The sequence below is a fragment of the Poecile atricapillus genome, chromosome 9 (genome assembly GCF_030490865.1).
Source record: "Poecile atricapillus isolate bPoeAtr1 chromosome 9, bPoeAtr1.hap1, whole genome shotgun sequence".
NCBI lineage: Eukaryota > Metazoa > Chordata > Aves > Passeriformes > Paridae > Poecile > Poecile atricapillus.
This window is the reverse complement of record NC_081257.1, coordinates 15,546,511-15,567,563: the sequence shown is the minus strand read 5'-3', so window position 1 is coordinate 15,567,563 and position 21,053 is coordinate 15,546,511. Positions and strand designations below refer to the sequence as shown.

General features: G+C 38.5%; 1 protein-coding gene across 2 annotated transcripts in view; it reads right to left on the bottom strand.

The window, feature by feature from the left end:
- PXK (PX domain containing serine/threonine kinase like) overlaps positions 1 to 21,053 on the bottom strand; it is a 33,745-nt gene that overhangs the window by 7,149 nt on the left and 5,543 nt on the right. Inside the window, exons 2-17 of one of the 2 annotated variants that reach the window (XM_058845014.1) lie at positions 17,636 to 17,686; positions 16,922 to 16,969; positions 12,578 to 12,764; positions 10,612 to 10,689; positions 10,365 to 10,438; positions 9,467 to 9,541; positions 8,537 to 8,641; positions 8,285 to 8,386; positions 7,464 to 7,625; positions 6,084 to 6,201; positions 5,566 to 5,644; positions 3,428 to 3,476; positions 2,609 to 2,686; positions 2,134 to 2,220; positions 1,454 to 1,523; positions 501 to 560 (exon numbers count right to left, since the gene is read on the bottom strand). In XM_058845014.1, the coding sequence (XP_058700997.1) occupies positions 501 to 560; positions 1,454 to 1,523; positions 2,134 to 2,220; positions 2,609 to 2,686; positions 3,428 to 3,476; positions 5,566 to 5,644; positions 6,084 to 6,201; positions 7,464 to 7,625; positions 8,285 to 8,386; positions 8,537 to 8,641; positions 9,467 to 9,541; positions 10,365 to 10,438; positions 10,612 to 10,689; positions 12,578 to 12,764; positions 16,922 to 16,969; positions 17,636 to 17,686 (1,423 nt within the window). Of the gene's footprint in view, positions 1 to 500; positions 564 to 1,453; positions 1,524 to 2,133; positions 2,221 to 2,608; positions 2,687 to 3,427; positions 3,477 to 5,565; positions 5,645 to 6,083; positions 6,202 to 7,463; positions 7,626 to 8,284; positions 8,387 to 8,536; positions 8,642 to 9,466; positions 9,542 to 10,364; positions 10,439 to 10,611; positions 10,690 to 12,577; positions 12,765 to 16,921; positions 16,970 to 17,635; positions 17,687 to 21,053 lie in introns of both variants that reach the window. The other variant, XM_058845013.1, reaches the window with a different exon arrangement.

The window sequence follows — 21,053 nt, the reverse complement described above, 5'->3', positions numbered from 1 at the left end:
GGCTGTAGCAGAACTGGGGAGATTTATGAAGCTTAAGCCACTGAATTTGTCACACCCAAAATTCCTGAAAATACATCACAGCAGTACAGAACTAAAATGAACAAAGAAACAAAGGATGAACAAGCAGTATTTCAGAGTCAACAGACCAGTAACACCAGAACAAATGCATACTGCAACATGAGGCCCAGAATATGCCTGGGAAGTAGCAGTGTGGGTAGATCTGGAGTAATAGAGACTTGGAAGCAAGCACATACACCCTGGGTAAATCTTATCAGGAATATCTCAAGAAAGTTTGGTTATAAAAAGGTTCTCTATGACCGTCAAAAGGGAGCAGATGCCCACACTCAGGCTGCCACAAGGTAACTGTCATCTCGGTGCTCCATCCTTGAATACCATCATCCCTTAATCATCCTTGGGAATAACACCACCACTGAGGGGAAGAGCGGAATTAAAAAAAACAACATAAAAAAGATAAATGCTGTAATGATTCTTGAACATACCTGCTGTGGAGGGCGGAGTGGGGGATGATGGAGATGTTAAAGGGGAACTCGCCCCAGAGCCTGCTAAATAAAACAACAGTCAAGTAACTACAGCTGTGACATGGCAGTTCAACACTGACAAGACAGATTGCTGGAAGCAGGCCAACTTTATTAACTGAAAATCCAATCCTGCTTCCACATCTTGGGAAAGATTCTCAATCATAGCAACAGTGGCTTTACAGTACAGAGTATGAGAGAAGCCCCAAACACAAAGGAAATGCACTCAGTATTTCTCAGTGGGAAACATTTCTGTTGCTTAGGCTGTTGGATTTCAGCATACAAATTCTGTTCTCCTTAAGAGTTGTGCCAATGCATAGGTGGCATCCCATCTCTCCTAAGAGATGATTTTCAGTCAGTTGTTGTACTCCACAACAAGCTGCTTTTGGACACATTTTAGCCAAGCATATCAACTCTGGTAATAAGTTCCACAGTAACAACCACACCTTTTAACTAAATGAAAACTTGTCAAAGGCTCTGTTGTTTTAAAATTTGGCACTGAAGAAGCAATTTATCATATAATTTTCTCATTCATCTTAATACCTTACTATGTAAGATCACCAGAAAGTTTCCCTGAAGACTGAATTATTTAACGGCCCAAGTAATGGATATTGTTGTTATTCAACTCAAATATCAAATAGAATGAAGAGACTGATGAGTTTTTTGAGGAACAGGGCACAGAAGAGAGGACACATTACTTTAAATTAGACAGCTGAAAATATAATATTGACAATATTTTTAAGCCCTCATATATATACATAATTTATTTATTTTTAAATACCCAAAATAGTGATACCAGACATTGGTAGTCAAATATGTAAAGTGTTGATAATCCTCCATCTTTTCAGACAGAAAATGACAGTAATAACAAAAAAACTGACACAGCTGTGTAGAAGCAAACTTCTCTCCGTAGTTACCTGAGTTATTTGAGTTGCTGTATTTGGCTGAGTGTTCCTCCCCACTTTCATTGGCAGAGCGTTTTGACTTCTTTAAAAGGGAGCAGAGAAAAAAGAAGTTAGGAATGAATAACTACTTTCTTTGATAAGGATTGAACTGACACACAGACTTGTAACAGCCATCCACTGTATCACACAATGTTTTTCAATGCTCAACATCCCTCTCCCCATACCCAGCACATGCTGATGTGGTTACAAGAGCAGCAAGGCTGTTCTGTGCCCAAATATCTCTAGCCAGGCACCAGGGAACTCCAGTGCCCTCTGACCACAAGGGAAAGGAAGAAAACTGACACACACACCCCTCCCCAGAAAAAAAGAGCAACGCAGACAGTGCTGCAGGAGCAGAGTGAAACAGGCTCCAACACCTCCCCAGGGAGCAGGACAGAGCAGAGCAGCTCCTCTGGGTATGAGGACTGGTTTCATATAGCAGCCTCAAACAGGTTGCACCAATATGCAAGTCAGCTTCCACTGTAACTTAAACTTTTTAGTGCATCTATTAATTAGCTAAAGAAGTGAAAACAACCAGGAAGTAGTGCAGAAAAACACAGGAAAGAGTCATGTACCTATGGCTAAAACTGGTAAACACTACAAAAAGAAACACATCTTTTTCTGTGGGAGAAACCTATTTAAAAATTGCTTACTTTTCGTGCCAAGATCTTCCTTTTCTTTTTTTCTTCTTCAGAGCCGTGATGAGATTGAGCTCTTGTCAACCTTCTGTGCTGGTGAATCTTCAAAATTAAGGAAAAAATAAAAAAGACCATATTAAGACCTTAAATGTTTGAAAACAATGTTTGGGGTACAAGAAAACACACTGTAGTCACTTTGCATGTTTGGACTTCCTTTTTTGTTTCTAGTTTTTCCTTTACTGTTTCTGGTAGAGGATGGAGACTTGTACTGAAGTTAAAATGATCCTCTAACTTGGGAGGCACAACCTGTGAAACTGCACCTCTTAAAATACTGAAATGCCATACAGTCAACAACTGTTATACAGCTCTTCATACTGCATTTTTGGGAAAGCAAATCTGTTGGTGAAAGCCTTTAAAACTCACTTTCTGCATGTAAAAGTGATAAGAGGAGATGAAATGTCTGTAGGAAATAAAGAAATGCAGACATTACCAATTTCTGTTCTTCTGTTAATCGCTTTTCTATGCATTCCTTGGAGATTTTCAATGCCTCTTTTAGCTTAGTAGGGATCTAATACAGAATGGGGAACAAAATCATAGCACAAAATGTGATAAAGGAAAACACAATTTCGCTGATCAAAACTCACCATTCATCTGATCCCATTTCTCATCTAAAACCCCAAGATGTGACACTATTACTTTAGTGAAGCAGACAATACTCGAGATGCATGTTTTTCTACTCCAAATCTGCCTATAGAGCAGCAGGGACAAAGAAACACCAAACCCTGGAAGAGATACTCTAAAGGCAAGGACAGATAACTACTTCAAGATTCCTGTCACATCCCCAAATTTCTATGAGGCTGACAACACAAGACACAGGGCACACATCCTGCAGGAGAAGCACCTTGGGGCAGCTCCCCAGGGGGACCAGATGTGGCCCCTGAAATGCCCCAGTGCTGGAGCTGGCAGCAAGGTGCTGATGGTCTCAGTTAATTAATTGCAATGTGTTTCCTCTCACTGCAAGGGACCTGCATGGCTCAGAGCCTCTGCTCACACAGAGCGTCACCATCAGTAACACAAACGGGCTCCAGCTCAGCAGCTGCTCTTGAACACCCCTGGGTCACATCGTGCTCCCCTCTAAGGGGTGGCACAAGGTTCTCAGGGACAGTGTGGCAAAGGAATCCAAACACTGATGGCAATAGCCATAGAGGCAAATAAAGACAGCTCTCCTCAGCCCCCTCTGTCAATTAACATGTAGCTACCCACATCCTGGGCCTTGCACAAACATCAGCAAATCAGCGTTCAACTCTACCTTGAACTGTGGTTTCTCAAAGTTTGTTAGCAGGACGTCACTGAATAATCTGTGAGTTGATTTAAAAAAAGAAAAAAGAGGAATATTATTCCCAAGAGACAGGCAAAACCAAAATGAGAATACTATTGGTACTGTTCATTCAAACCCCTCTTTCTCCTTTTGCTTCTCTGTCCTCAATCCTTGGCCACAGGTTTCTATGTACCAGGTTTTATTTCCTAAGCACTGCTGTAAAATTAGCAGCGTCCAACCTACAGAATGTAGCCACTACTTATAGCTGAGAAAACTGGTTTGTGTGAGATATTATGAAAGTGGACAGAACAGGAACAGTTACCAAAGGCAGAGGAATATCCCTCCAGAAGAGAATACCTTTTCCTTAAAAGTATATGGATTCTTAATTTAAAAAAAAAAATCCAGGGACTTTATTTTAAATTTCAGCTAAACAAAATCATTGCTCTTGTTAAAAAACTTATTTTAGCATGAACTTTGTCTTAGAATTAACAAGGAACTTGTGAAATATTAAGTGAACATTCGAGAATATCTGCATTCTTGCCTGTCCTCTACAAAAGACAACTAAAGCAAATATTGTAATATTTTTGCTCTCCCCTTTATAGCATCAGCAGAAACACCATAAATGAATAATCCTTTTCCATCCAAAACAAAGACACTAGAGGGCAATGGTAGTCTGAAAATAAACTGGTTAGTCCAAGATACTTTGTCCTGGAGAACATACTAGAAAACTGTCACAGAGAGAACTCCATGCTGGCTCCAAGATAAATATTTCCAAATTGCTGTTCACTACGGAAAATTAGCACAGGTTTATACTAGAGAAAACTAATTCATATCTAGAATCAAGTTAATTAAGGAGAATGAAAAATTCAGAAATAAAGCAAATTTTAAAATACTTCAAAAAATTCATGAAAGTTCATCCTTGTTTACAGGCCTCTCTGACCCTTTCAGATTATGTGTTCTTATGGTTATAATAAATAGATATTTAAATTATATTAATTGCTTTAAATTACATTAATTGCATTGCATATCTATGTAGAACACTTTTGCAAAGAGTATTGGTATGAAGGGAATGTAGTGTAATATCTTACATATCAAATGCAGCTGGGCATAGATTGTTTATTCAGCATCTTTAAACACCTATATATTTCTGTACCCACAGAGTTTTCCTATAGTATTTCTCCCCTGCTTACACTGTCCTCTCTACCTCCCACCCTAAAAAGCAGAGAAGGGGAGGAGAAGAAGGAATTGAAAGCTGCAGTGATTCTTCCAACCAGGAAATTTCAACCTCAGAGCAGGCTCTAAATGCACTGCAACCTCTGCTGTGAGATCAGATCCAGATTTAGGTATGGACAATCTGCCATTTAGGAGGCACCAACTACAGCATCTCACGTTAAGAAATACTAAAAGAACCTCCCACCAGAACTGTGGCTCCATGCTCAGCATGCTGGTGACATGTCACAGCATGGGGACAGCAAGTTCCCTGGAATGCTGTGCCCTAACTACAGGCAGGGTGGCACTGAAGACAGGTGTGGTCTCCACTCAGTGGCACACTGACAGTGCTCCCTTTCTTTCCTCCCCTCACCCCTTCACTGCATATTTGGAGGACAGCCTGTAAGGACATTTATTCTGTCTATGCTTCAGAGAATCCCAAAGCCAGCCCTGCAAGAAACCAGACAGAACTTCCATACTACATTTCATACCCAGAGCAGGTCTAAATGTCACTGCTGAGCAAAGCAAGACAAGTATTTCGCTAGTCCTAAGTGAACGGATAGCAAAATCTGCTGAAGTAGGTCTGAAGGGGACATGCAAAAAGACTCTTTATTATAAATCCTTTAAATCAATCTGTACAGATCTCAATCATGCTTGCATTACTTTAATGGCTGGGTTAATTCAAACCACGCTAAATAAAGTGCATACGTAACAGCTCCGACACGCCAAGAGACAAAGAAACATTAAACACACACATTAACACAGGATGGGTTCTATAATGCCTATAAAGTTTCACTTGGGATACATCACTCAGAACAAGGAGCAAACCTTTCCAAAGAGGAACAAGAGCACAAAGTGTCTTCCTCCTAAAATAATTAAAAACATTGCTATGAATATAAAACAAGTCAAACAGGACTTACGGCATCTGTAAGAGCCGTGAGACAGTTGGCATCCCATTCTTCAGAGCTTCACAAGTCAGAATGGACTCCAACACTGATACTACCAAAGAAAGAATAAGAAAGAACACATTTTTGCACAGCAGGATAGCAAATGATTTAGAATGAATGTTTGGCACTGCTGTGTGATACTCCCCTAAGTATTGCATCAACCAAGCAGTGATGAAGCTCTATGGCATGTGGTTTTTATTACAGCATTACTATTACACACAGAAGCTTTTCAAGAATGTTAGACATGGGGCAAGGGAATCCAGGCATCTCATTACTTGCTAAACACTGCTTTATCACTCAGCTAAAAAAGTTTTATTCATACACTACATATATTGTATGAAAATCACATTTTCTATTTGACCAAATTATATAGTTCTTTCTGGTCACAGGGTGCAAAGATCTCAGGCTGCAATTTCATAGCACTTCAGCTTAGGTAAAGTCTAAGAGTATCCAGGCAGCTGTGACTGAGATGTTCTGCAGTGCACACTCACCAATGAACACTGATGGAGCAGGGGGGAAGCTCTCCACTGGAATCGTGTCTGGAGGTCTTCCATATGTCATTTCATACAGTAAGTGTCCAAAGCAATGAACATCAACACCCTCTAAAGTCTGTGGGGGGAACAAAAAATCAAGCCACAACTTGTTAGTTTTTCACAACTGGTTAACCTAGTGATCTTGCATGTGAAGTCAGAAAAGAGGAACTATTAAGGCAGTTCCTAACTACAACCATTTCCCTACATAACTGTAGCTCAGATGAAATCTTCATGCTACAAGCTAAAGCAGCCTCTGCTATCTCTCTGTACAAGATGGTACAAATGGGAGAGCAGTGCAGTCAAGTTGTATAAAAATGTGTGAAGTAGTAAACTCTTCACAAAGCAGTTTAGAGATCTACACACGAACCAAAGTCCCAACTAAGCACGCTTTTCTAGCTAAGTCAAACAGCAAAGAATGAGATTCATAAAATGACTAGCTGTCACTTTACAGGGAAGTATATAAAAAGACAGTAAAAAATGCATATCTAACCAACCTAGGAGAGTCTCTTCTGCTCCTCCTTAGGTCTGTACATACATACTGAGCTCCCAGACAGCATATTTCCAAGATTTCTGAATCATGTTTAAACAGAAGAGGCTCCTCTTACTGTAAGAGACTTTGATGGCACTAACAGATTTGGACTAACTATGAACTTGTGATTGTTTCCTTGACAACACAGTAGAACTTGTTTAGCAAGACCAGCAAGCAGCTCTCGTGATGCTGCACAGAATTTATTACAATGAGAGCCTAAAGACAGGGAATGATGTTTCTGCAACAGGGCAAATTTGTTTTCATATTTTTGAGTAAGATAAATATTTTCCTTTGCAAGTATGCAGTCAAACAGACACACCTCAAACAAATAAAAATAACCTTTGAATAGCTAGGGATCTGCAAGCATCTGATCAATTTTCACAGCCTCCACCAAAGATAAGGCTGATTACTGCTCCCAGCTGAGCACAAGTAAATAGATGTGCACACTGTACAGACATCCAAGTGAAATTTTAGTGGACAATATGCAATTCCTATGAAATACAGACCAGGGTGAAAAGAGATATAAAAATAACTGCACTTTACCTCTATTTGTGCTGGCACTGTTGTAAAAACACTCACCTGCACTTCCCCTCCACCTGCTCACCTTTGGCCTCAGCCTCACTCCAGTGTACTGCAACAAAACTGCAGCCAGATTCGGAGGAAGCAGAAAAGAGACTTGATGGAGCAAAGCTCAGATTAAAAAAAAGGGGCTTGAGAGAGGTTTTTTCATTCTAGTCAATTTTCCACAAACAAAGGTTGAGAATAAAGATTTGCATAAGAGTCAGATGAATTCTTTGTCTGAACCTTACGTTAATTTTCCGAAACTGTGAAAAGTATGATCGATAAAATGACGGAAGTCCCAACAAGGAATTTTCTAGATCCAGTAACTTGCAGGTATCCCCATCCAGCATCACATTGGCAGAGTGAAGATGGCCATAAGGAAATCCTTTCTCATGGAGGAATTTTAATACCTGAAAAAAATCCAATAGAGAAGCACTATCACAAGATGCTCTGATGATCAAGATCATAAGATTATCAACTTAAATGTTACAATACTAAAGCAGGCACGTAATAACTGTGGCCCCCATTTGGAATGTTCACTCAACTTGATCTTCTATCTACATCCTCTCTAGCTGACTATTCATTCCCATTTCACAGGTAGCATTTTATACAAAACAAAAATTTGATGCTGATCCTCAAAGCAGGCTTATGGACACCTCCCAAAGAGATCTGGAAACTAAAATATAAAATTCTACTGAATATGATAGTTTGAGTAAAAAAAATTTAAAAACACACTAACAACCATGAATTTATGTGAAGGCACATGCTCTGCAGGCTATGAGTTACTTCTTTCCCTTTTTACACAAGAAACAGACTATATTATTACCTCTCTCCCATTTAAGCCCCACACATACCAACTGCATTTTTTTGGGGGGGACATAAATGATCTCACACAAATATATCTAAATTCAACTCAGCAGTGTATCTCAATTTACATTTAGCTTTGAAGTCTGCTGCTGATATAAAGCCTGTGTGCTCAGAAGTTTGTCCACTTTCTGTAGTTAGACCACTTGGCCTCCAAAAAAAAAAAAAATCATAAAACCTGTTAAATAAAGAAAAAAAAAAGTACCTCTAATATTTGCCTTCCATATGTTTTTATTTGCTGAAGTTCAAGACCTTGAATTTTTTTAGGATTGCAATACTTCTTCAGGAATGGGTCTTTTGGCTTTGCCTTTAAAAGAAACACATATATCAATGCCCAGAAAAGCCACCATTTGTCTGTTTTCTGAGCAATTGATGACAAACACTTTTATAAAAAACATGTATGGTCATTCCAGCTTATGTTCTGATATTTGGGTTGGGGGTAGGGGGAAGACATTACCTTATAAATAAGATCCTTTAGTGTCCCTTTTTCACTGAATGGTCTAATAACCAGCGCTGAAGATTCATTGGCAGTGGCAAAAGTGATTTTGTAAATATAGGGATGCTACCAAAAGAAGAAACTGTAGGTAAATTTTAGATAATGGATTTTTTTAAATCATTTGCATTCAATTCACAGGTAAGAAAAGATCAGCCTGAATTGTGTATTTCAAGTAGCAAATTTGATTCTGTCAGTGACATGGAATAACTCAAGTTAGTCTTAACCTGGAGTAAATGCAAAGAAAACTTCACAAAGACATTATTCAATTAACATATAAATTAAAAACTAAAAAAAACCCCAAACTATTTCAGCCTGTCTTTCACATGCTTAACATCCTTAAAGAGAGACTCTAGAGACTCCATTTGGAGTCAAATGCCAGTTTTTTAGGCAAAGATGCCTATTGGACTTATAATGTGGCATTGCACAGGAGATTAAATTGTACACCCTCCATTGCAGCTCTACTAAGATGCTCCTGTCTTGAGCCCAAAGAACTGAAAAAATAATGATACTCATTCCACTGCCTCATCCACTGCTGCCTGAGAATATGCCAGCTCATGGGTTAGCAATTAAACCTAAATAGCACTATGCCAACAGCCTCAAGGTGTTGAGGAGATGAAACAAAAGCTCATGATCTCACAGTACTGCACAAGAAAAATAAAATCACATCAACCACAACACTGAATCTCCTGTAATAATCCTGCAGGATTATTATTTGTGCTGAGAACACGTTACCTCATAGTATATGGGAAATGTAATTAAAAGGCTTGCAAACCTTTAATGAAAGCAACTCTAAAATTACAAAGTATGCCAACTAGGCTACACTGCTTTTCCAAGATCAGCCCCTGACACACACTTTTGTGCTAGCACAATTTTAAAATCTTCAGTACTCACAGAACAGGAAGAAAGAAGTTTCACAGCATACTGCAAGTCTCTGTCAGACAAGTATTTATCAGGGCCAAGATCAGCCTGGAAGTAAACAGGAAAAGAATGGCATCACAATACATGTTGAATTCCATACAGAAGATGTGATCAGTGTTCTACCCTGGCAAATTAGGACAGATATTTGAAGGCATAATTTGAAGAGCAAGCAAGGAAATTACACACACAAAATGAAACCTGAAGAGGCTGAATGAGACCATGGTTTTGCAATACAAACAGTCTGACCATAAATAAGTATTACTGCCTCTTTCCTCCCACAGACCTGAATGAGCTTTGCCAACCCCAAACTGAGGGACTGTGTACATTAGGAACTGATAAGGCACCTTCTTCCTCTGCAGCAAGAAAAACTTCCCTCCTCCCACAGGCTTTAGTGACCTCCACTCTCCACTGAAGCCTCACAAACAGCTATGCTCACACAACTAACAGGCAACACATTTCAGCACAGGAGCAAAAAAACCTGTTGTTAAAGGAGCCATTCATTCCCCTCTCACCTATTTGCTTGTCAGGACAACTAAAGATCTGAGTAGGAAAACCCATGACTTTAAAAAGGTTCATCTCATTATTTTCAGGGAGCAAATTTATATTATGGTCAACAGCCACATCATTACAACTAAAGAATCCTGAGGTGCAGGTTTGGGAACAAATGACCAGGCATAGGAACTTCCAAATGGGATTTGCCACCAGAGGAAAGAAATACAAGAAATTCCACACCACGCATCTACCTAAGGGCTTCCAAAGCTCTCCCAAAGCCTGAGCTCAATCTCTCACCCCGTCACTCACACGTAGTAGTCAAAATCAAGCTTTGAGTGAAATTGAGAAAGACTAAAGTATGAAATTAAAGCATAGATACCCAGCTTAACACTAGACGTTCCTTTGGTTGATTCTTAATTTTCATTAAGAAATATTTCTTACGTATTCGCCAACCTACAAAAAAAGTAAAGAAGAAAGTCAGCAGTGGCTTTAACTAAACACGGCTAAATCACACAACTTACAGGCAGGACAAGGTCTGTAAGCAAAGACAGTATTGGAATCTTAGGACAACTCATATAGTTGGGAAAAAAATCAGGTAAGTTTTCATGCACACATGCCATTCTTACCTATATCTTTTAATGGTTCAACTACTTCCCACTTTGGCTCTGATCGGAAGAACATTGAAACATGCTGTAAGGCAATTTCTGGAAAGAAAAAAAGGAGACAAAGAGGGAGAAAAAGAAGAAAAAAATTAATTTTTTTTAAGACATTATATAATGTAATTATTCACATATGAGATATGGTCCAACGCCAGAAGGAAGTCTTCAGGAATTCAGACTAAAACTCAGCAAAATCAATTCAAAGGGAAATCAGATAAAAACACAGAGGGCATTTGTATTTTTAGCCTGGTAACTCAAATCCAGAGAGAAAACAGAAATCACTGCTTGGAAAACTCAGCTTCCCAATCTCCATTCTATCTGTACTGGATCTACATTTCCAAGTCTAAATCACAGCTTGGATTTCCCACACTAGGTGTACACAACATTAGAACATCAAGTGTTTCTGCTACATCTGTAAAAGTGCTTTTATCTCTTTGATATCCATCTATGTTGCTATTACTAAGTGTAGTTTATGTAAACTAATTAGTTCTGTTTCACTATATGTTATTGTGCCCTTTTCTGTGCAGGCAGAGGTATTTGGCTAGCTACCATGAGTCTTCATACATTTTGGGGGGCCAAGGGGGAGGACACCCATGTGGCTAGTGAATTCTCCCACAGCTGGGAACACAACCAGTTTATTCATGAAGTGACTTGAGGAGAAATCTCAATGAGAAGTGGCAGGGGAGAGAGGGAATCATGCCAACAAGGAATTTTCTCTAAAATGGCACAGAAACATAGCAAAAAGGTAAGGATACACTGATCTCTCCGCATTGTGTCTTCTTTCTTTAGAAATATGCTAAAAAAAATGTATAATAAATATCATGTCTCTGCTCCAGTATTTAAGAAATCACAAATTGATGGTGTCTCTAAAGATCATAGACAATAACATGTGTCACCAGCTTCTCAGCAACATGCAGGAAAAACAATCTTGATGAAAGTGCTCAGAACTAACACAGAAGTCACAATCCCTCCTTGAGAATTTAAATTGCTTGCTCAGCACTAGCCAGACAGACTGCATCCTTAAAGAGTTACTAATAATTTACAACTCCTGCACAGCTTATCACATCGGGAAATGTTCTTTGCACTTTGAAGCTGAAGACACAAGAATGTTACATAAAGGGAGAGAAAAAAGGACAAGTGAAAAGGAAGCAGCGAGTTCCTGCTTCAGTAGGCTCTGCTTCTAAGAAAACAAGCTTTGCATTTTGCAGAGTTGGTTTGCCTATGAACTAAATTTGTGGAGTGGGTTTCATCACAAAGAGGAAGTTTTTTCAGTCTGTAAGACAAATATTTTTTGATATCTAATGGCTGAAGCAAGATGAATTCAAAGAGTTAGTAATGAAAAAACTAATCACTGGGATATCATTTTAAGGAATGCAGTGACTTTCCAGTATCTGTGGGAAGAGGGTGTCTGGCTTAGTCTAGCCTTGAAAAAGTACTCAACCTAGCTCAAACAATTAGTTCTAAAAGTCTCACACCCCAAAGCAAGGGTAGGAGCTGGACAAAATAACCACAATTCTTGAAACATTCCGTGTTCAGAAAATGGGCTGTTTTAACAGAATACTAAGCTGACAAATTTAACTCCACCTTACACTCTGACAGAAAAATTATTTCCCAAGAGCAACCCTTTTAATTTATTATGAATTGTGAAAAATAGATGTCACTCTCACCAACTCCCCTCCTCCAAGTTCTACTTATACAGATCTTGACTCTCTTCACTCCTCTGTGAAATAATTCAAATATTTATATTTGACAATCCCAGCAGGATCCATGCACGGAGCTGGAGAAGCCTTATCATAAATAATCACATGCATAGTATGATAATTTTGAAGATTTTTCCCTCCATGCTTCAGTGTAGATCCTGGCCAGCGTTCACAGAAGATACACAGCACATGCTGAAGTCAAAGTGAAGCACAGTTTTGTATTTTCTACTTACCAGTGTAATTTACAGAATAGCTGTTTGGGTCCAAGAATTTCTTTACCAGTTCACAGTTAGACAGTATGTGATGGGTAGTAATTACATCCAGATAGGCCTGGAGTCCCTTCTGTCTTTCAGCGATGAATTCACGCTCCATATTTCCAATCAACTTTTTTGGAGGAAGAGGTAGACTTAGAGTTGAGATCTTAAAAAGAGAGGAAAGATTACTAACCTTGCTCTCAAAATGCCTATAGGATATAAAACTAGCAACCCCGAAAGCAAAAGTCTCTCAGCAGCACACTAACTACTGGATAGCTCTTTTTGTACTGTGTATGTACAAGCTTTTGTATTTTTCCTAAGCACCATTATCAGAGTCAGATGACAGCTCACATCCACTGTGAAGAGATTAGTAAGAGGAACAACACTGAAAATACAAGGAGATGAATTTTTGCTAGTGAGTCATACATTTAAAATCATTACCCAAAACTTTCAGATACTAAATGACTGCAGTTTTCAGCCAAATTCTTTCTATCACATACTTCTGCCACAGCAAATAAACAATTCACACCTTACCATTTTTTTGGGGTAAGATTTATGCTTTCTTATTTCATCAAGTGCAGATTAGTAACTTTCCTCTGCCTCTATGTATTTTTAGGTAATCTTACGCCCTTTCTGTTAGTATTTTAAATATGTAATTTCAAATACAGTGCAGATTTCCATTTTATCTTCTGAATTTGTTCTTGTACAGTTTTTAAACATTTATACATCTTTCAATCCAGAAATAGCTGCAATCTACCAGGGGATGTACACTAATTGTTTTATACTGACACAAGAGATCCAAAACCTCAGGAAAAAATCAGAGAAATCCTTCAAAATAGGACAATGAAAAAAATTCAAAGCTTTGTGTAAATCAGATCAAAGAGATCAACTTTAGTGTTCAAATTCAATTACGTCATGTGAATTGCCAGAATTCATTTTTCATGTTGTTAACACATCATTGTCCTGCAGATCAAAGCACCTGCCTTGAGTAAGCTGAATCTCCATGGGAGTTATCTTTAAGAATTGTGTTGCAGGAATCAGTTACACCAAATGCAATAACCTCATTTCTAAAGGAAACAGTTCACCAGGGAAAAGACTTGGACTTTTGGTGTTTGAACAACTTTTATTTAAACTAGTGGAAAAAGTAACAGATTAGTTCAACAAACTGGGGCAGAAGTAGCATTCCCCTTCCTTTCTACCTCTTTCACTTGAACGCAGGAGTTGTCCCCTGCTAACTTTAGCACTTCTCCTATTTCTCGTTTTCTGACTTCAAATTATGGACTGAAAAAGAACTTTAATAACTAAGTCTGAATTACAGAAGCTCTTAATAAAAACCAAGGGTAAAAAACACCAAAAGCAACCATGTATCACTTACAGTCAGTAATTCACCAAATTAGTTTTAGCACCAGAAGCAAACAGAACTCTCCTTTGGCATACCACTCATTTCAATTCAAAACTGAGTTTCTAAACAAGAACTAAATCCTTTTCTAATATTACTCACTTAAAAAGCATGTCAAATCATCATCACCTTTGCCCTCTTGACCTGACAGCTAGTTACCATCAGAGAGAAACTAATTTACATGTTTTCCAACCACTATTATTTGCTTTAAAACTTATAAATCAGACTTCTACTATTTTTCAACAGAAAGTAACATTCAGGCCCAGGTTTTTGTAGCAATCTGCCAAAACACACAGCACAGCAAGAACACTCCACCACAGAAGAACACCTCACTGAGGGCCTGACCTTGCAGAGACCTCACATGCTTTCAGACACTACTTCTCAACAGCCCCAGCTCACCACTGGAGCCAGGATGGGCTTTGCCACGGAAGAACCTGGGAATTAACATTCTTATCTTCAAACCACAGCCTGCTCAGGAATGTCTGTTCAAAAGCTGCAATAAAATGCTTCACAAAAGCCAGAGATATCTTGCTGTGAATTCCAGTACTTCCAGTACCAGCACTTCACTTGACAAAACAGAAGAGCCAATGATCTCCACTGATCTCTGTTAAATAAGTAAAGAGGAAGAAATGCAGAACCATCTGGAAGAAGCTTTTCAATCTGATATAACTGAGAGTTCAGGGAACCTGTCTTAAAACTTCTGATACAAATCAGGGTCATATATATACACTCCATTATTTTCCAAGGTATTCGGCAGGACTGTGCATTCCTAGCCTAGACAATTTTGAAATTCTCAATCCTTACATTTATCACACAGGTAGTACCAGATTAAGAACAGAAAATTTGCATTCCAACTCAACTGCATCTGTGCTCAAACACATCCACACAAACACACAGAGAGGACAAGTATGCCACAAGAACTAGGAGAACTTGGGCTTTACACCCAAAAGGAGCTCCAGCAGTTCTTCCAGCAGATTTTTAGCTTTGAAGGGAAAATATTAGGGTTTGGTATCTTCTTATTTGTTTGGAGTTTAGTTTGTTTACTTTAATTTCAATATACATAAGATGAGAGTTTAAAGAGTTTTAAAACATGTCAAGGGACCCAAGTATTGTGATGGAATATTGTTCCTTAGAGTTTTAGACAGAAACATCTGAAAGTGTTGCGTTGTCTTAATGGAAGAGGAAAGTTCAGCTCCAGCATCACAAAGTAATTTATAAAAAACTCCGAAACAGTGGGAGAAAAGAGCCAGTGGAGGAGACCAACTGCTAAAGCACATGGCCTGCTAATTTAGCCACCCTCTCATATCCTCCCATTAAAGTCAGAGGTACATTTTCATAATTCTTTTTAATGTTTTCCAGTCATCCAAGCAGCTGGGGTTTTTTTGTCCTGGATCTTAGTTTCTCTTGTTTCAAATTTCTCCTTTGTCCCACTCTGCAAAGTTGCTGTCAGATAATTTCCTGGATCCTCCACTTTTATCATTCACCTCTATTTCAAATACAAAGGCTTTTTCTTTCTAACCTCCATCATACATAACCTATTTACCTTCACTTAACAGATTTTCCATGTAGGCCTAAGTCTGCAGTACCTGTCATTTCTGGATTTTAAGTCTTAAAGGTCCCAACTGCCTTCTCTACTAAAGCTGCCTCATTTGATAGGTAAATGAGAAGGCAACAAAGCTTTTTCACACCTTAACACTTCTACTCCCTCACAGTTAAGAGGAGCTTGTTATAGGTGGCTGGAAAGTGAACTCCTCCTTTTTAAAACTTCCACAATTTTTTTTCTCTGTGATCTCTACCAAAACTATGGTTAAGACCACAATGACCCCAGGGTACTCTGATGACCTGTACCATCTCAGCTCCTTGTGGTCCCATGGGTGTTTGTCTAATTTTAAATCTTGGATGTCTCTAGAGCAGGAGACACCTCTGTATTGCATTTATTCAGCACATCACAGAAGAGGTTTCTAGGTCATGATAAAAGTTCCTATGTGCTACTGCACATTTAACAGAATAAGTCCACAAGGCAGCCATTCTGCATCTGTTGAATTATGACTGATTTACCCCCATCCACCTGTAGCAGAGGAAGCAGTTACAGTGGGCTCTCAGAACACACAAATCAACACCCTTACAGGGTTTTGCTCACCAAGGTTCATCAAGCAGATAGTTGATTTGATTTGGGAAGGAGGGAGGAAGTGGAAGCAGTATTAAGCTCTTGAATTTCTGAAACGTTTAACAAGTGAGAAATTTTAAAGTCACAAAAATCTATCCTCAAATCGTGTCGTTCACTTTTTATCTTGTTTGCCTGGTATGGAAATCTCAAGTAATGTGTTTGTCTCCGGTAGATGTTAATCACTGCTGCTTCCCCCCTGTTCCCAAACACACTCACATACCCTGCTTTTTCCCACACAAACTAAAAAGAAATAATTGTCCTAAAAAGCAGAAGAAAACACACAGTAAGTCCAGTGTCTGACCAAGGAACACTCCTCAGTGACACAGAAACCCATCACATGAGAAGCAGCATCTGGTAGTGCTTTTAGACAAATATAAATAATGGGACACATAGCACTTCAATGCTGAATTTATAAGGCTGGTATGTGCCTTGGCTTTCTCCAAATCAAAGGAGGAACAAATAAAAATGCATAAAACTGGAACAAGTCACAGGACTGAAGGGAAAGATTCTGCCAATTTCCTCCATTTTATATAAATTGATCCTGTTGATGCTAAAATTCAAATTTTACAAGAGAAAACTTAAGGGTGAATAAGTACACATTCACGTTACATCTGAAGTCACAGTTTCTCTTTACAGCTATGCAAATTCTTTTTTTTTTCACCACAATATATAAAAATATCACAAGACAAAAACATCATAATTTTGAATATATTCTTCTAATGACATTTTTTATTTATATGTGAAGAGTGAAAATTACCTGCAGGCTGTTATTCAACAAATCAAAGTCACTATATCGCCTCACAATCTGTAAAATAAAATACAAAGTTCAGGAAACAAATTACTTTTTCCATTAGCATTTTACTCCTCAAAATCCCATCAGAGACAAGTAATTCCCATTTACAATCATCCTCTTTCGCAATTTTTGTACAAATGCCTAACTGCTGGATTTATGTCACATTGCCAGAGAGCAAAAAAGTTTTTAATCACAACTCGATCAGACAGATAATGTATTTCTAAAAATTATCTTAAACAGTACTTGTGAGCAAAGTTGTCTGCAAACAAGGCATTTTTGCCATATTAGATGTAACAACTTTTCATATTCATCTTCATTATTATCTCTTGGTTTCATTGGTCTTGTATAAGCAGAGCTATGATTTTAGCACTGAGAAACGCAAACTGGCAGCTGAGATTTTAAAATCATGGTTGTACCAACACACAGTAGAAACACATGACAGGCATTTTTCCTGGAATATTCAGAATAGCAGCAGACAACTTGCCTTCTGTAGCTGGCAGCAGTATTGTTTTTCTCTAAGTTTTGACCAAAAGAATTCAAGCACTTCATGTTCTCAATTCCAAATCAACATTTCTCTTTCCAGCGCAATTTTTTTTAAAAATTTGCTAGGAATAGAAAATTTTCAAACTCTTCCTAAGAAAGAATCCTGCTTACATTAACTACAACTTAAGAAATTACCTGCCAACTGTTTTCTGTTGAAACTCCTCTCTGGACACGGATTATGTATTCCTAATAAAAGGAAAAAGTCATTAGAAATTAGAACTAATGAGCTGAAGTAAGTTATTAGGCACTTCTTCAAATATGACAACTAACATTAAAACTGAAAATTCAGATCCAGCACCTTGGGGAAGGTCAGAGCTGAGTTTGTTCAGACCCATCCCTAACAGTTGTTCTGCTCTGCCTTCCCAGCATAGAAGACAAGGAGAGCTCCAGGAGCTTGCACACCTGTGCAGCACTTGAGCAGTTTAATTTAGTTACAGAAAAAGCCAGCAAAAGCATACTCAGCACACATCTCTGCCCACAACACCTGAAGAAAACTCTCTCTCCTCACCTCCAGTATCTAACAATAGATACCCCCAGGAAATATTGCCACCACCATGATGAAGTAAAATGCCCGTAAATACCCACAGCTGCACAGACTCTCATTATTTTTGTACTACGATGATCACCACAAAAGCTTTGGAAAGTGCTTGAGTAACTAGAACCTATCTGTTTCTCATTATGTTAATTCTTCATTTATAATGCATACTTAATGTTAAATATTTATATATTAGCTATGCAGATATATCTAAATCACAGTGATACACTTCTGAATTTTAAGAATTAATTATTCCCCCACCACACTTACATTCATAAATCACAATTCTTTTCAGTCCCTTCATATCAAGTTCCACTATATCTTTTGTAGAATAATACCTAGTCACAAATATCTGGTCAACATAGCAATATCACTATTTGATATTTATTCAGTTATCTCAAAAATAGGTATAAAGTATTTCCTACACCTACTCAGACATACTTCAAAAAAGTACCCGACTTACCCCTAGTCTGTTTCAGTTTAAAAACACTTCTGATATGTCAAAGACCATAAACAAGGCAAGTCCTCTTTCTAGAAAAGGAAATCCTATAGACCTATAGGATCCTATGGATATATAGAATCCTATAATAGATATATACTAGAATATAGATTATATAAATCATGATTATGGTATCTTCCTTCAAAACAAGAAGCCCAAATCCTCATAAATAGTAACATAAATCCACAGAGCTGATAACGTTCAACCGGTGTAATTATCTTTGGAAACTGTGTGATAGAAATCAATTACTGGAACACCTGGAAACCCACATTCACCACTAACGTGGCTTTTCTTTTTTTCTTTTTTTTTTTGTGACCATTGCTTCATTTTGGGAAGAGGCTACTTCACACACAGACAAAAAATTGCAGCAACTGCTTATTCATCAAATCTCAAAGGAACATTGGCTGTTTCTCTGAAAAACCACGCCAGTGATGATTCACCACGTGCAGTCATTCATCTTTTCTAGGATTTTTAAAGAAGCGGAGTTATTGCTCAATCCCTTGTAGCACTTGCTCTTTATTCAGTGACTGTCATTTTCTATTGTGCCCCAAGAAAATGCTCCAGGACAGGCAGAACACAAACTCATTAAACAACCATCAAAGCATCTTATTATTGCACACAATCACACTGGTCAACACGGCTCTTCTGAAGAGCCTTGTGATAAACAGCTTGGGACTCAGAACTCATTCTCAAAATAAGATTATATTTTAAAAAAAACACATATTTGGGCCAAAACTGTTTTTCTCCACACTAGCTTGAGCATTTTCTGATCCCATCCATATCTGCTTTTGTGGCCTAATGCACTAATCAAGTCCCTTTTTTATGTCACAGGGTTTGCAACTGGAAAGAGAAGAGCAAAGACCCTCCAGGTGTGACCATTAGTTCTGTCTGTATGAAAAAGCTAAATCCCCTCTACACACTCTCCATCAACACTGACCATAATTAATTATTGTCCAACTCAGCACTACCCTGTCAATACAACTAATGAAAAAGCCTAAATGATCTTCTGACTTGGTTGAGGGGCTTTTCCCCCAAAGCTGGGGATTGAAAGTCAAAGAACAGCAATAGTAGAAAAGCCAGGATAAGAAATGCAATCCCACTCCCAGTATCTGCCACGGCTACACATAATCAGCAGCCCACAGTATGCTGAGTTCTAGTGAGAAGTTGATACTTCCTATTGCCTCCATGCGGCAACAAGCTTGTCATGGGATTATAATTAGCACCACTGATATATGCTCCCCATAGGACCAGAGAAGAGCTTTCAACTCTTCAAGTCTAAATGCACAAAAGCCTTTATTACTCTGCCAAATTCTGTTTCAGTTAGGAAAAAAAACCCTGAAATACAACAATCTTCTTCTGAGACAGGCTGATAGTGGGACTGAGACTGTGCCCATAGGAAATAAATGAAAGCATAAGGATGATTTCTGTTTAGCAGCATCATCTAACATAGGAAAACAAAGGTGGAAATACCTTCAGAAAAAGCTAGTAATTACCAGAGTTCACTCCTGCAAACAAATTTAGGCATCAAAAACAGGCACGTAGAAATTCTCATGGCATCTTTCACTCCTACATGAATAGCTCAGAATTTTTCCTATGACTCAGTTTACCAAATAACTTCAAAGGAGCCCTAACAGCTGCTGGATGGGAAAGAAAGGTCTCAGCTTGCAGAAGAGAGAAAATCTCCCGCTCTGCTCTGCCCATGGGCAGCAAGGTCACTGTCAGCAGGAGCCTCCAACAAGGCAGGCCACAAAACCATTTCCAAAACAACCTCCCTGAGTCTCTCCACACAGGTAAGGTTTGTACACCCACTGCTCTTCCTATCAGTACTGCCAGGCCACTTCATGACACAACCTTGATATTTCTGCAACAGCTCAAAATACCCTTTTAAAGATGGCAAGGAAAGAAGTTTTATCTATAGGGTCATTTCCTGGCTGTTCCAATTAGTCAAAAAAAGCTGAAATGGGTGCTGGGCAGAGGAGGTCAGGACCAGGGAAACATGTATGACCCCAGTTGCACAGTCATTTCCTAAAATCTTCTTCCTAGTACTACAGAGTTCTGGATAGACCTTCTGAAAAGGAATATTTTCCAAATAACCACATGGATCTGTGACAGCCACACAACATTTCTCCAGTCCTTTGCCAGTAACGCTTTCACACTCACTGTGTGGGATTAATGTTATCCTGAACTTACCCATTTTCATGCAGAGCCAAGATTTAGGTCTTTTTTTTGTTGTTGTTGGGTTTTTTTTTTCCCAAAACATTCACCAGGATTAGTCCCTGGTGTTCCAGCACTTATTAAAACACTATCATCAGCACCTCAGAGCTGCTTAGCAAAATTTTGTTAACATTCCTGGGTAAAAATTGCACAGCAAAGCACTCCAAATGTTTAACAATTGTTCTTTATCACCATTCCTAGTTTTTGAAACAGGAAGCAGACAGGAAAGAAGGCTTTTGCAGAGACAAAATAGGGGGGGAAAAAAGTGGTGAGTTAAGAGATTCTTATAATAAAATGTAGAGTCT